This window comes from Barbatula barbatula (genome assembly GCF_947034865.1).
Source record: "Barbatula barbatula genome assembly, chromosome: 12".
NCBI classification, from domain to species: domain Eukaryota; kingdom Metazoa; phylum Chordata; class Actinopteri; order Cypriniformes; family Nemacheilidae; genus Barbatula; species Barbatula barbatula.
Window position 1 is genome coordinate 5,023,133 of NC_136775.1, and position 15,991 is coordinate 5,039,123.

The 15,991-nt window shown below is 38.8% G+C and overlaps 1 protein-coding gene across 1 annotated transcript; it reads right to left on the reverse strand.

Moving 5' to 3' along the window:
* Window positions 1–1,082: 1,082 nt before the first annotated feature.
* On the reverse strand, window positions 1,083–3,344 carry gbp (glycogen synthase kinase binding protein). The gene has a single exon (XM_079468608.1). The coding sequence runs from the start codon at window positions 2,654–2,656 to the stop codon at window positions 2,201–2,203; it is 456 nt and encodes a 151-aa protein (XP_079324734.1). The 5' UTR covers window positions 2,657–3,344; the 3' UTR covers window positions 1,083–2,200.
* Window positions 3,345–15,991: the final 12,647 nt, after the last annotated feature.

The following is a 15,991-nucleotide window of genomic DNA, read 5'->3' on the forward strand; positions in this document are numbered from 1 at the left end:
GCATGTAGGCCAAAATGTAGGACAGGACGTGGAAAAAAACACACTTATGTAAGGCTTATGTATACTTTTTGAGTCTTGGGTATTTGTGACATTTCAAGGTATGAAACAAGCCTTTGGTGAAACAATTCTAATGGTTTTACTGGTAAGGATGGGAATTGTATTGTTTTTAATGGAAAATATCATCTGTGTTGGGATCTATAGATGGAATGTAATATGGCAGATATGTAGAATACTATTACATCCTATAACTTCCAAATCGTGATACTGGAATTTTTTCACTGGTTTTAGTAAACAGTAAACCATTGATTACCATTATAATATTGGTAAACGAATTGGTATTTTTGCGGCAGGACTACTTTCCTTAAACAACCTTTTTTCAATTTAAAAACATTTTGATTCTCCTCATGCTGTAAATTAATGTTTGTTTCTGAAACACTAAACCGATGTAGAGATTGTCCTGTCAGACTGGTGTTGTGAGTGTAGTCCACTGCCATCTGCTGGAAGACTCGATAAAGTATCTCAGCAAAGAAGTAAGTCGCTAAATTTCCAACGTTTTGTTTGGTTCAGGTATATTTATTAATGCTGCGGTTGTAAATTCCTATGCATTTATTAACTTTCAACCACAAACCGTGATCAAAGAGCATATCGTGATATCACAGCTATAAAGAAGAGTCAATGTGTTCTGGTGATTGTTAACAGATGGTGACATTTTTGAACAACCCATTCACATATTTCCTCTTAAAGTATTCAATTGTTAATGTAGTTCATATCCAATAGTAGGCCTACCTGAGGCACACAAATGCATACTGTTTCAAATTTGTCTCTACTAATTCTTGTTTTTATGTAATATTGTCTCTGGCCCAACCCTAATTGTAACCCACACTCAAACCATTCTATATTTTTACGAAGACATTCTTAATTGTGTTTATTTGGCCTTTTGTATGGCTCAATGTCCTCAAAAGTGTATCAAGGAGCACCATTTGATTTGTAGACATTGTAGCTAAATTACAAACACACAAAGAAATGTATATTTAAATAAATTTTGAATATGTTTTGCTGAAATGTTTTTTTTATTTGATAGATTAACTTGATGTTAAATTCCCTTTTTTAAGACCCTTTAGATAAAAGCTTCTGCTAAATATAAATGAATGAAACCGAAAGGGTGACCTACAAATTCTAAATATTGTTCCTACACACAACTCATAAATGTATGCTTTTACACTAATAATGTTACGCCATTCTTTTAAGTAGGCCTAAATGTTTGCAATTTTTGTGGGTGACTATTTTTGGTTCATGTAAGAATTAAACAAAAGAAAGAAAGAAAATATCCCCGAAAGGTATATGACAAAATAAAGATAATTTGAAACAAACAATATAATGCAAAAACACCACATTTATTCGACACAAAACCCTGAACAATCAGAGCCATTAAAAGCACTTCGTTGCGAAGCATACACGGTTTACACAATAAGTGGAAACGAAAACAAAAAACATGAGAACTTAGTATTGGAATCTGAAACGGCCACAGAGTGTTAGTGTGTTTGATCACATCCCACTCCCATGTATAACAGATTGATACGGATTCCACTTTAAAGAGTGTTGTTCTTGCTCCAATCAAAGGGACAGTGGACAAGGCCCAACGTGGGGTTCACAGAGGTCCAATTTGAAACCAAAATAGGTTCTTCCAAGAAAGTAAACAAAAATGGGACCCGTTGCCTGATCTAGGCGTGGACAACCTCCAGCAGTCCGACCACATCGACACTGTAAACACAGCCGTTGAGCAGTTTGCTACCATCACATGCAGCTGACACGCAACAAACGAAAACGAAAACAAAATGCTCCATCCATTCTAGGACAAACCAGCCAGAGGCCAGATAATAATAGCCTACTCTCATAAAATCCATGGCTGTAGATTACTAGATTTTGTTCACATTGCATTTCAATCTGGACACTGAAGTAACCAAATAAAAAAAGAACTTAAGGTGGGTCACCTTGCTAAACAGTGGAAAATAGGCTACAAAACAGTTCCATCCCATCGACATACATTAGAAAATAATAAGTGTGTGATATCAAAGTTATGAAAGTTTTAAGTTCCAGCAAAAAACAAAACATCCCCACTGATCAGCGGCCTCGAGATTTCATCAAACGTGAAAAAGGACGTCAATGCATTCGCTGGTGTAGTCGACGTCAATAATTCAGGTCAGTCTACGGGTTTGGAGACGTCTTGCTCCAGCGGCTCCGATGGAAACTGAAGCCTCCTGACCGCTTCCTTGATCAGATTCCCCGACAGTATGAGTTGCTGCAGAAGCTGATGCGGATCGTCCTCGTCGATTTTCTTTCGGTTCCACGAGGATTTAAAATGGTCCCATTCCTGATCGCTGGATCCGGGCGGGTTGTACGGACTGGCCCGGCTGGTGCGTAAGCTCCGGCTGCGGAGACGGATACAGCATCCGTTGCGCCGCTGACCTCCCGCCGCGTTCGCGTTGCCGTTCGTGTTGCTCGTTTTGACGCCGGTTGCGCCGTGCAGACGCGACATCGAGCTATTGTTGTGAAGCTGCAGCGCCTCGCCGATCTTCGACACGAGAGCGTCTACCTCCTTTGAATCCACCGTCACCGACTGTTCCAAAAAGATATAATTCTCCTTCCGACAAGGCATTTTTACAAATATATAAAAATATCCGGTCTCGAGGGTTGTTTTTGTTTAAACGGTTGGGATCGAGTCGCCGGTGTTCCCGTTCGACACGCTTTCCAACAGAAACAGCCCGAGGGTTGATTTGTAAACAATGGATGACGCCGAATCCGGGACGTACCATTTTTGAAGCAGAGGGGGCGTGTTCGGTCCATTTAAATTGTGGGGTGTGTTTTGTTTCGTTAACTACTTCAAATTGCTTACCATTTGTGACATTTAAGGTAAATTGCCACCTTGAACGAAACACTGTGCCCGGTTTTCATTCTTAGCGTATTTGTTTCTTTTTGTCACCCCCTGTGTCTCGGTGTTAAGACTGTGTACAAACTCAGTACTCGAGGACATGTGTAAACTCAGTGCACCCTTATGTCTTACGATGGTGCAGCTGTATATAACGTTACAAGAGATTTAACACAGGCACATCGGCTATTTTTACGAGAAATGGTATGGCACACATGGTCGTTAAATCAAAATCGACCTTTTTGAACACCATTTCCGTATATGGAACTTGAATGAGCTGCCTTGACAATGTGGGTCAGTTATTGTATCTCCTTTTGGCTTTATTTTTGTAGTTTTTAACCGTGGAACAGTGTAACATGGGTCGGTTGCAAAAACAAAAGGCGTGTGCCATCCCAACCGATTTGTGCCCAACGTTCTTTTTATCTTACCAAATAAACTTGTTCGTTCAAACTTGCAATGCTGACGCATCACTGCAATTACCCCAATATTATCAGTTCGTTGCTTGTTATTATCTTCACAGATGACTGCTTAAACATTCTTAGGAATGTCAATTCTGAGTATTTAATGCTGCGGTGTTTTCTGTTTTGACACAGTTGACCACATCCCGTTTCAGAATGTTTCTAAGAAAAACTTTAGAATAGTTTTACCCAACAGCTACCAAAGGATGACACCATATGAGTAAATAAGCAACATTTTGAGTGGTTCATAATATGTAATACATTTTTGCATAGGCTACCCAGAAATCTTTGTACCATCACATAACATTTTCTGACCACGCGTCTCATAACTTGCAACATTTTGTCTGATCGATTCTTCTAAAAATATCCAGCTCAAGGCTGCTCAAATATCATACCAGCTGTTGCATAAGCTGCTGCACCGCTAACATGAGGATTGCATCCATGACATAAATATTTAGTAGGATTTGGGTAATCATGTATGCTGTCAGCTTTTAAAGGAGAAATAACATTTATGCACATCATCTTACATGAACATTATTTAGGTGTTAACCAGATGCTTTCATCCTAACCAAAAAAGGAGTTCGGTCCAATTTATGCAGTCTTTACAAATATTACATAACTTTCTGTCAAAAGGGGGTGGATGGTGCAGGACGGGAGCACGTTGGTCTCAGTGTGCAATGCAATACGCTACGCTTTTTATTTTCAGTATCAGAGTTTGGTCAGTTTGCACATGTCTGAGCAAACAATTGTGATTAGATGCACAGAATGTTCTGCAATTGTAAATAATGATTTTTTCTCATTTAATTATCATAGAGGCATGTCAGTCTGAAATGCAATGATCCACAGTTGGATCTGTTTGTATGGATTTCACCTGAAAATCCAAAGCTTTTGTTGTTTACTTCACAGCAGGGAGAACAGACTTGAGCACAGACCCAGGATCTAATGAAGTATTAAACATAGGCTGCCTGTGTGCCGTTGCTTACAATCACATTCATCAGTATACCGCAGGGACCCGGTTTCTCAGAATTCATCTTACTGAGAACCCACTGTGCTCTTTCTGAAAGGAGGTTGAGATCATCCTACTTTTTATGAGTTACATCTGTCTGAGTATATTTTCTGAAATCTGAGCAGTGAGCATACCAGAATATACACAAACCTACATACTGTATCAGTAAAACATGAAATTGTTAAGCTCTATTATTACAAGGGCACGTTGTTTGTCAAAGTGTAAACGAATGTCTGCTGTGGCCATGAATGAAACTTCAAATAGTGAGGCTTATTGTTGGGCACATGAGGCTTATCGCTTCTAATACAGTGATATATACATTATCCTGCCTGCATGACAGGTTTGCTTAGCAAGTGATAGTCTCTAATCTCCTCTTCCATTATGCAATACCATCATAAAAGAGTAATAAAATGTGGCATGTGCAGATGCTTTATAAAGGTGTCCTATTTTTAATGACCTATCATTACATATAGGGTCAATTTTCAAGAAAGAAAGAACATGCCGTCTCTCTTTGGTCACTCGGGTTTGTCATTTATGTGGGTGGGGAGTTATTTGTTGTGGGTGATATGAAAACAAACAGAAAAACATCACACAGAGCCGTGGTGTGAGCAATTAGGACGTCTGTCTGTTTCAAGGACAGAACCCTGATTTAATACGCATGGTACAAGGATTCAGTTTTGAGTGCCGGCTTTGTTTTCAAGAAGGACCCAAAAACAAACTGAGGCCAAGTAACCAAGGAGAAATGCACAAGCAAGTCAATGTAGAAACAGGAGAGAGAGAGAGAGAGAGAGAGAGAGAGAGAGAGAGAGAAAGAAAGAAAGAAAGAAAAAAACAAGAGCCCCTCCCTGATTTATTGCCCTATTCTTTATATAGCTGAGAGACTCGTTTATCTCTTCCTGTTTTCCTGCCTTGACACAGCAAATTAAATAAATGAAGATTATTAGTTTATTATTGTTTAAACTATAAAGTTGCAGATTGCAGGTAATTTAGGCCTAACCAAAGTAGCATGTTGCCAGTTGCCCCCACACTTTAATACTTAACAGCTATTCTCACAAACTAGCAAATAGTTAGGACTAATCTGTCTTACTTCTGACTTGAAGAAGTTATGACCAATCTTGAAGAAAAAAATTAGGTGACTAACTTGTAAGACTAGTCTAAGCAGTTTATGAAACTGGGCCAAATTAAATTAGCATTAGCAAAAAAGCAAATGGCAATTCCATGAAACTGTCAACCTAACCATGAAAAAATGTAGTTTTTGCCAAAGTTTTTTACTATCGTGATATCACAGTCGTTTAAATATCGATATGTCTCTCTTTAAGTTTTTAATGGATTTGTTTTCATTTTAATGCAGGCTACATATTTCTCATACATGCGCACATGAAAATGAAAATAAACGTGTTTATTTTCGTGTACATTTTTTAACGCCATTAAACATCCATAACGCACGTTTATTTATCGTTTTTCAAATAGAAAACCTTGTGGTAAACTCTATCAACAAGGGTTTAGTAAAATATAAACTTTATGTGTACACACACATATACAGTATATTTTTTGCAGTGTCTTATTTTTGCAACAGCAACGATAAATCAATCACAATAAAAAGTAAATATGATCATTTTTATTTCGTGTTGGCTAACTAGCAGCGGTTTCCATTGCATGTGTGCTATGCTGTGTGCCGTCTGTCACCTTGCATTGCATGACGAATTGTTGTGAACCTGTGTGAATTGTGGGGGTGGTTGGTTGGTTTTTGTGTGAATGTACAAAATCCTTCTGACTTCCCACAAAGCTCCTCCTTTACATTCAAGGGAGTGTTACTGTAGCTGCTTAAACAAGTGTATTACTCAGCTCGAGTCTACTGGGTTCAGAGGGGGGTTTGGTTTTACTGGGTTAAGACCGGCCTTCCGGCATACCTTTCTCTTGCATAGTACAGCTCATTTAATCTAACTTTCGAGAGAGATTACGACAAGGAACAACACAGTGGTTTGTGTGAGGTGGTTACGGGAAATATTTGCTTGGAAAATAAATGTGTTAATTCAGAAATTATTGAAATGACAGAAAATGCCTGTTATAATGCCCAATTCTAGCCAACAGGCTACCTTGGACCATAACCAGTTCATTCTCACAATAAGCATTATATAATTGAACAAAAATCTGTGTAGTGCACCATAAGGGCCATGATTTATCAACCAAGTCTTCATTTTATTAAAGTTCAATTTATTTATTAATGTAGAATGATGGCTTTGAAGCACATGCATCTTCAAAACTCCAAAACCGTTTTGGGATCTTCAACAAACAAGAGTTTATATTCTCTTCGACCTCATCAAAATAAAAATAGACATGGCAGTCTGATGATGTTTACCAGAGTGAGGAGCATGATATACAACCTTGCAAAAATAAGTGCTTAAAAAAGCATCAGTACATATTTTAAGAAACGCTAAACATACAAACATCTTGCTTAAATAGAACAAGAGACATTTTTTGCAGGCCACGTGTCATGTTTTAGTATCTGCAGGCCACGTGCTATGTTTTAGTAAAGCTTGCATTACCACAGTCAGTTATGATTTCCTAGAATCTGTAGCTCCTCCCCCTTGATAATAGGCCATGTTTGTGTTGTAAACAGCAGGCGCACGTGTCAGAGCAATGGACCGGCTGCCCTCAGCTCTTGAACTTCAGCCAACACGAGAAGTCTAATGGCTGTTTACAGCAGCATAACTTCCACCCTTTGCTTTTCACTTTCTCTGAATTTCCAGTCCAAAGGCCTCTGGGAAGCGCTGCACTCAGCAGACAGCCGTTCACTCCCAACCTGGTGTGTTTCTAAAGTGAGTTCAATGTCTCTCACCATCATCCTCTCGCCCAGTTGGGCTCATGCCAGAACAAACACGACATGAAGTCCCAAATGATGTGGACTATGTAATGGCATGATTATCGATTGAGTAGCATTACAATGGACAGTAGAGCTATTCTTGGAAACACATTTACACTCTTAAAACTAAAGGGGATTCCTTACAATGCCATAAAATAACTGGTTACATTTTTGCTTCCACAAAGAACCATTCAGCCAAGGGTTCTTTTAAGAAACATCTCTTTCTTATTTTTTTATAATCTGAAAGAATTTTCTTCGGACGTTAAATGTTCTTTATGAAACCATTTAGACAATTATTTTTACTTTATGGCATTGCGAAGGACCTTTATTTTAAGAGTGTAGGAGAAAGTGTTGGTGAAGGCCAGTGCCGTTGAAAAACAGAGTTGCGACACACTGATGTGGTCACGAGGTTCAATGAGCTATCAATAGTTCCAAACTATCAGTCTGTTTGAATGGGTTTAAGCTGAAGAGGCAGTGGAAGCAGCTGGTTTTACAAATTAGTGTTGGGGATATTCTCTACAGTCAGATCGTTCTATCGCCAACTTGTGGATCGCCGATACACCATAGTATCTAGGGGCGGGGCTAATTTACACATTTATCTATGACAAGCTGGATTTGTGGACAAAAACAGAAGCTTACATGGCTAGAAAATGCTCATGAGTTACTGCAATTAGCATTCTATCAGAGTGTAAATTCAATGCAGCTGGCAACATTGTTACTTTCCACGCGACAAAAGTAAACTATTGCTGTAAATCAGTATTATTAATCCAAATGTGTCATTGATGCCCACGTGTTATTACTTGATTGCCAAATGGGAGTCGTGGACTGGTTTTAAACCCTCACACGCATAGCAATTCCTTAGCTGCGTGCACAGAAAACTCAAACCCCACACATTATAAACTCTCTCCGGCGTGATGAAAAGCATAGGTTGAAGCCCGGATCAGATTCAAGTCAATGATGTTTGCCTACAGGACTATCACTGGATCTGCGCCGGCATACTTTCACACCCCACTACACTCCAACACCCCATCAAGAACCCTGCGTTCAGCAAACGAGCGGTGCCTTGTAATGCCTTCTCATAAGGGCACTAAATCCCTTTCTCGCTCAAACTCCTTCACATTCTTCCTAATGCGGTCCGGTCAACCACAGCTCTCACAACCTTCAAAAAACTACTTAAAACACACCTCTTCGGCGAATACTTGACAGACAAATGATGAAAAAAAAGACCCTCTTCTCTCAATAGGTAGTGGTCTAGCTTTTGTTGAAACTAGTAACTTTGTATTAGCACCTAAAGTACTATTGCTCTTTTATGACATATCGCTTATTGCTCCCCGAACTCTTTGTAAGTCGCTTTGGATAAAAGCGTCTGCTCAATGACTAAATGCAAATAGCGCTAGCAAAGCAAAGGTCAAGGGTTTGATATCAGGGCATTGTACATAGTCAGAAGCAAAATGTAAAGTACAATGCAATGTAAGCTCTTTGGATAAAAGTGTCTGACAAATGCATAAACATATATTGGCAAACGGCCAACTATCGCCTAGGGAATCGATCAGTCTGAGTATTGTCGAAACACAATAGTATCGTCAATCAGAACAACCCTACAAAGACATTTCACTAAATGCCAACACTATATACGCACTGTTTACTATGAATTGATGAATGTTGATGAAATTTATAATAACATTTTGTCTGAAGAGTGTTAGAGAAACTTTGTACATACAACCACACATACAGACACAGAAAAGCCATGTTTATTTAGGAAAATATATTTTGTTTAGAAAACATCCTTATAATAAAACAACAGTTTTACAGAGATGTCTTTTATTAACTTGCCTGCGAATGTGTTTGGGAAACAGTGAAATGAATGGGCTTCAATGCAAAGTTGGGAAGAGTTACTTCCGTATTCCATTCTTCATACTGACGTCTATTCGAGTGTCACGACTCTGTTTTTCAACGGCTCCGGTAGAGGCTATGAATGTTCTTCTAAGTCTACAACTGTTTCTTTAAGGCTGGCTGTGTTTTTTAGAAATGCTTATATATCAGTGCAGATTCCACAGACACTCCTCAGACCTGAGGATACATTTTAAGAATGAGTCATCAACACTGCATCAAAAGTTTGGCAAATCGGTGCAAGAGTTCAAATCACAAATACTGGTGCATCACATGACCATCATGATTAAACTTGACTTGAAAGGAAAAATCAGCACAAGGCAAATGGCTCGACAGGTTACAATGTACATGTTACTCTGGCTTGTAATGTCATATAAAGGAGGCTTCAAGGAGGACGGTTACAAAAGCATGTTCAGTCGTAGGACAAAAGTGTTCTTTATTACCCTTGTGCTGAGTTTTTGAAATACAGAGTATTTAAACATATATAGCTAATATAGGATATGAATGAGATGATCAACAGTGTCTGCTCTTTTTAGTCCACCACATCTGTTCCTCTCATTACATTATTTAAGCCTTTGAGTGTTTATGTGTGTGCGTGGGCGTGTTTGTACTCATTTAAAATGCGGTGTGTTGTAATGCAGTTCAGCGACTTTCAAAGACCTTCAATTTATTGCTCAGTAGTATTTTTGTTCTCAGGTTGCTCCCAATCTATTCAGTACTGTGGTGTTATATCATTTTGAAGAACTTGGAACACATATGCTTAATGTACTCTTCATTTACACAATAGGCATGATTGTGGTCTGTGTTTACACTAGGTATAAGTATGAAGGTCATGTAGTAACAATTCAAAAACAGCATTGTGTAAAGGAAATGTACTGTTTGGCCACTCCTTGCCAAGAATGCCTCCTGTTTAGTTTTTAGTTTGTTTGAGTTGCTCTTTAGCGCCACTTTGCGGGGTAAGCTAGAACACAATATAAAGCTGTATAAATCTCCAAGCAGCAATTCAGTTATACCATGAAAATCACAATCCACAAATGACAAAAATAGTCAAATATTTGAAGAATATTAAAAATAAATCTTGATACATTTCTTATATGTGTGTGTGTGTGTTTGCTTTATTATTGTTACTGTATATATGTTTTTTATGTATTTTTATGTGATAACTTTTTATCTCAGTTTTATGTGTCTTGTCATGCTGTCAGTCTTTCACATTGCTGTTGGATGACTGTATGTCACCCCTGAGGTTTGATTTTGTTCAAATCTAACAGACACTGGACTGGAATGGCCGCAATACATCTAGAAATGTTGATTATTCAAATTTGATTATATATATATATATAAACACATCATTGCCATTGTTTGTTCAAAAACACAAATTCACACCCAATAAATGAAAACCTAGGCATGTGACCACTAGATGGCAATACCTACTCGGTAAACCAAATCTATGTCCTTTTCTCTGTTACATGATCCAACATCCATTGACCTATTTTTTTTTAAGAAAATAATTTGAAAAATATGATGTATCAGCATTATCATATGTAACTGCAAGCAAAGAAATGTGTGCAACACATTTTGTGCGAAAATAATGCAACACCAGAGGCACCTAACCACTACAGCATCTATACAATTGACTTAATTGCTATATGTGAACTGTACTGTGGTTCTTTACTGAGATGAGTTCAAGTACATTTACTTGTCTCTCCTGTCCTAGGGTGGGTAGCTTCTGTACAGTTTGCTGACGAATATTCCTAGTAGCTCAGGGCGGTAATGCAGGGCTTGGCCAGTTACGTAACATGGTGTCAGGGTGGGAGACGGCATGGTTTCTGTGGTGCACACTAGCAATAGAAAGTGCATAAAAAACATAAAAACGCTGCTATCATATTGAGATGAAAATGCTATTTTATACCGTTTCTTGGTTGAGAGAGAGAGAGAGAGAGAGAGAAGGTGTAAAACAGGTCATCCTCGGCTTCAGCCAATTGCTTAGGAATTTGCCCTCTTTCTCTGAAGATTGGTCTTGTTTGGGAGTTGGATCTAGAAGGATGCATGCTAATTTTGCTGTGATATATGAGTTGTTTGAAGTCTCGCTCGAAGTGCGAGTGTGTGATATTGCATGGCCTTGTATTTGACTGGTGGTGTTTACAGTTCTGTCCCTGGCAAGTGAATTCTGAGGGCTGCTTCGTGTACACATAAATAACCTTCCTCGTATCTGGCACCATCGCAAAACAAGCCTCAATAAGCACTATCAGTAATCTTAACAGAAAGGCTCAAGGCGTCTCGCGTTCACTACAAAGCAGTATGTCTTTCGCAAGAACCCTAGATCTTTGGCCCTCATTTAAGAAACTTAATGAACTTAATTAAACACGTTAAAATGGAAAGAAAATGTTTATATGACCTGTTTTTGTCATCATCAGATTTTTTAAAAATCTTCTTGGACTTGCTGTCACAAGATGCAAGGCCTACATTACCAGCCATCGGCCAGCTAGTAACCAGCTTAAAGCCTCCTAAAAGACAGCCAGACAGATTCTTACAATTATTTGGATGACATCATAGTTATCTGTAATGAATGCTTCTCTGTGAACCTGTATGTCTCAGACGTATAGCCGTGACCCGTTGGTGTCGCACAAATATGTCTGGAAAATAGCCTTCTATTTTTAGGATGCACAGATGCTTCACACAATGGGAGCCAGAACACTTATTAATCTGCAGTAAAATTACTTCACGTGATTCTTTTGTGCACCTCACACGTCAATAACAAAGCTAGCTTTCAGAGTCAGAGGTCATATCCCTTGGCATACCTTTTCAAACTTTCAAGCCAATAAAAACTTAAAGTAGTTTGATTATTATGTTATTAATACATCCAAATTCTAAGGGTTTTAATTACAAAATTCCTCTTGGTTTTGTGTTTGGGTATTTCAGTGTTGGTTCCCATACACCATCACCAACACATGACCAGTGGAAACCTACACAGATCCTTTATAATATCCATTCAAATCAATACAATTACAACTAGGGAATCTATATGATGGTTTGATTTTTCTTTTTCAGGAACCCGTCCTCATAATGTGTCCATTATTCATCATGGGACGTCAAAAAATTCTCAATCCTTCACGAGCTGACTTTGTGAAAATACATCGGTCGATTGTACTGGAAGCTATATTTAGTTTTGTTTGTTATAAATAAAGCTGACTTCCGTTGTCCTCTGATGACGTATGATTTATATAGTGCGCTATGTGGCTTGGACAGCAACAACTGTGTAAGCGCATGCGCGTAAATCAACTTTTTGACCGCACGCGACGCTGTTTGTTGTCGTTGAGGTTGGAAATGCGTGTTTACGGTCGTGTTTTACAGCAAATGCGACTAGTAAACAGCGACGTGAGGTAACAGTAAACCCACAAAGGATACAATATATATGACACATTGTTTATCGCCCCCTGAATTCTTTGTAAGTCGCTTTTGATAAAATGCTAAATGACTAAATGTAAATGAACATTGTGTCAGCACTGTTAGGAAAGGCGATGCTTTGTAGGGAAGACAGATGGTGTCGGAAATTCGATAGTTAACAGATACTTGTAATGTTTTAATGCTTCTTAATCGCTGGTAACGTTAATGTTTTAATCTTACTAACTACTTTTCATGTTACTTAATCCAGACGTGGTTTACGCGGAAATATCCCACTTCCGAGTTGCATTGAACGCAGCATAATAACCAAATCCATATGACTGACATGACAAGTAATGGACTTCCATCAGTGGTACTGCTCTCAATGTTGCATCTCTCTTTATAGTTTTCTGTTTCTTGCGTAATTTGAATGAAAACTATCTTGACAAAAGCAATGTTTATGCAGAGAGACTGTTTACGTTGTAATGTTATGTGTTGGAGGGAAATATGGTTGTTTTATTATTTTATTTCTGTATTTTAACTCGGGCATCTTTTTGGAACACTTAAAGGAAAATTAAGGATTTTTATTTTTACAACCTTTTCCTGTAATGTCAACAGCAAAAGCAAACCTCTTAAGTCTGTTTTGTTATCTTGTATTTACACATTTAGTTGCATTTTTTATATATGCATTTAGTTATTTCCCCTTCTGTCCATGACCCAAAACAGACGTGTGACCTGTTTGGGTTAAGGTTCACTTGTTTTGAACTCTTGTTTTGTTTTGCAGATGTTTTTTTCCAAAGCAATTTAGGGGCGTTTTCCCAGACAAGGATTATTTTAAATAAGGACTAGGCCTTAGTTAAATTAGGATACATAAATCTATTTAAAAACCATACGTTTACAAAAAACATTACTTGTCTGCATCTTGAGACAATTCAATAGGGCTGATATGTTTTATGATATGTCAGTGCAAGTTGACATAATTGGCGGGTTAAACTAGTCTAGGACAAGGCTTAAGCCCTGTCCAGGAAACCGCCAGTTAAAATGCATATCAAACCCATGACCTTGCATGCCAACTCAATGCACTACCAAGAGAGTTACGTGAACGTAAATTTGACTTGAATTAACGAATGACAAAAAGTTCCCTTCCATCTCTATCCAACCTTCCAGAAGAGATATCAGTATGACAACATCTGGCCCTGATTTCCAGTGGCCCCTGTCAGGCTTGTAACCAAACATTCTCAGTGAGTTATGCTTGTATAAAAGAATGGGATGTAATCCATCCAGTAGAGGTCAGGATTCAAAGTGTTTGCCAAGGCGATCTGCCGCTGGCTGCTGATTGCGGCAGGCGAAGGTCAGGTGGGACGACGCTTGAAAGTGGCTGAGATGAATGACTCGCGCATCTCCAACAATGACACAGACCATTCAGGGTACACGCTTGGATATTTTTAGCGACTTAAAACATAGTGCACAAATCTCACTAATGGTTTCTGAAGTTAAGTAGATAATTCTGCGGTACTGCAAAATCATGTTAGTATCCAGACTAGCCTTACCAGTGGTGAGAGGGTTTGGGGTGTCTGTTTGTCTGACCAATGAAGGATGGGGGAGTGGAGGACCTGTTTAAAACATATTTGTATTTATATGAAATGCTTCTTAAAGAACACAATAACCAAAGTAATACAGCAATGTTTAGGACATGATAATTGTGTAGTGTATTTAAAAGTGTCCTTTAAGGTATGCAAATGATGTGGCATTCGGTAATACTGCAGAATCGTTGTATAGTAGTCTTGGTTCCATGGTATTGCCATTTGGTGCCATTACTGGACAATTTTTTAAGATGCAGCACTGTTCTTGGCCACACGGTGGAGATAAAGGCTCTGTCTGATTAGGGTCGGGAGCCCTGCCACTAACCTTTCTTCATCTTCATTAAACCCTTTTTATCTCTCTATCTCTGAACCAGTAATTACAAACTTTTGTTGCACATTTGCCACACCATTCGCATCGATTAAAGCACCATGACCCATATTGGTTGCCAAGTAGGATTTCTATGGGTTTGCAGGTTTTTTTATCTTTGATCTCCAGTGTTGAGCCAAAAAGGGATGAACCCAACAATGTACTGTCGTGGGTTTCTGGTTGGTTTTGGGGCAGATTTGGGTCAGTGGAGGGGATGACACAGTTGGGCGGAGTGCTGAAGTAAGAGGGAGACCCCTCACGACTGTTTTTCTACTTTGCGTCAGCTCTGCAAACTCAGCACAGACAACATCAGCAACATGCGTAGAGCTAACGTCGCATATTATGATCTATAATCTGCTGAAGTGCAAAAACAAAGCAATGCGAAAATAACAACGAACTAGGTAGGAAGTTGCTGTGAGTTGTGTACTATGAAATCTAGATAATTCATTTTTTAATGAGATTGTAGGAACATTGTGGCATATTGATAGTAATTTGCAGTCATTTTCGAAGCCCCAACTTGCTTGGCTGTTACCTTTTGATTTGTGTTTGGTTGGGAAGGTTTGGAGAGAAACCAGAATGTATACCCAGATAATAAATGAACCACATTTTTGCCCATTAAAATGCCTGCCCTAAAATAATGGGTCCTTGAGGGAAGTACCTTGCCATCAAAGCAGTTTTTTTACTATCAGCGTATTATCACAGTTGAGCACACAAACACTCATCTAAAGCATCATTTTGTATGATTTATCATGTGAAACTTTCTGTCGGTTGACTCAGGCCTTATCAAGAGTCATAATAACATATTGACGATGAACCATTTCCGTCCTGTTTTCATCCAGGTCTACACCTATTTGCACTTGTTTTCAACATTTTTAGCTTTCTGTCAATCAGCATTTTGCCCTTTCTCAGAGACACGTCCAACCTGTGTTTGCAGGAAGCCAGTAGTGCATGAAAATGTATATTCTGCCCCAGTCGGAGTTCGAGAACAATGATGTAGGAGTGCATAGAAAACAAGATGGGGAAAATAAACTGGTCCTGCTCAGGCAGCAGAAAATCTGCCATTGCCTTCCTGGTGAAACGGGAAGCTTGAGCCGAATGCTGATCTGCTATACCTCTCCAACCCTAAATCCTGTGCTCTCTCACTTTCGCCCTCTTCAGCTTTCTGCTCATGGCGTTTAACGGCAGAGAGCCACGGTGGGGGCCTAAAATGTGCCCGATGAAGAATGAGATCATGGATGGCCACTGCTAGAAGAGACAAAGTTTGGCTTTATTTGTTGTTTTACAAACCAAGAAAAACTGTTTTTTTACGAACTAAAGCATAAAGACTGTGTTTTGCGGATGATTGTGAATCATAAGTGCAGAAATGTACCTTTAAATGAGATTAAAGCCAATTATATCTTATATGGGTTTGGTGTCCACTGTCCTTTTTGACATCCCATAGCAAAGGTTCTTGCATACGCTCTTGAATACGTTACACCTAATTGGACAATTACTCTGGCATAACTCCGAGCACCCAA

What these genes read in the sequence shown, in the direction of transcription:
- gbp (XM_079468608.1), bottom strand. Translation starts at nt 2,656, where the DNA reads ATGCCTTGTCGGAAGGAGAATTATATCTTTTTGGAACAGTCGGTGACG.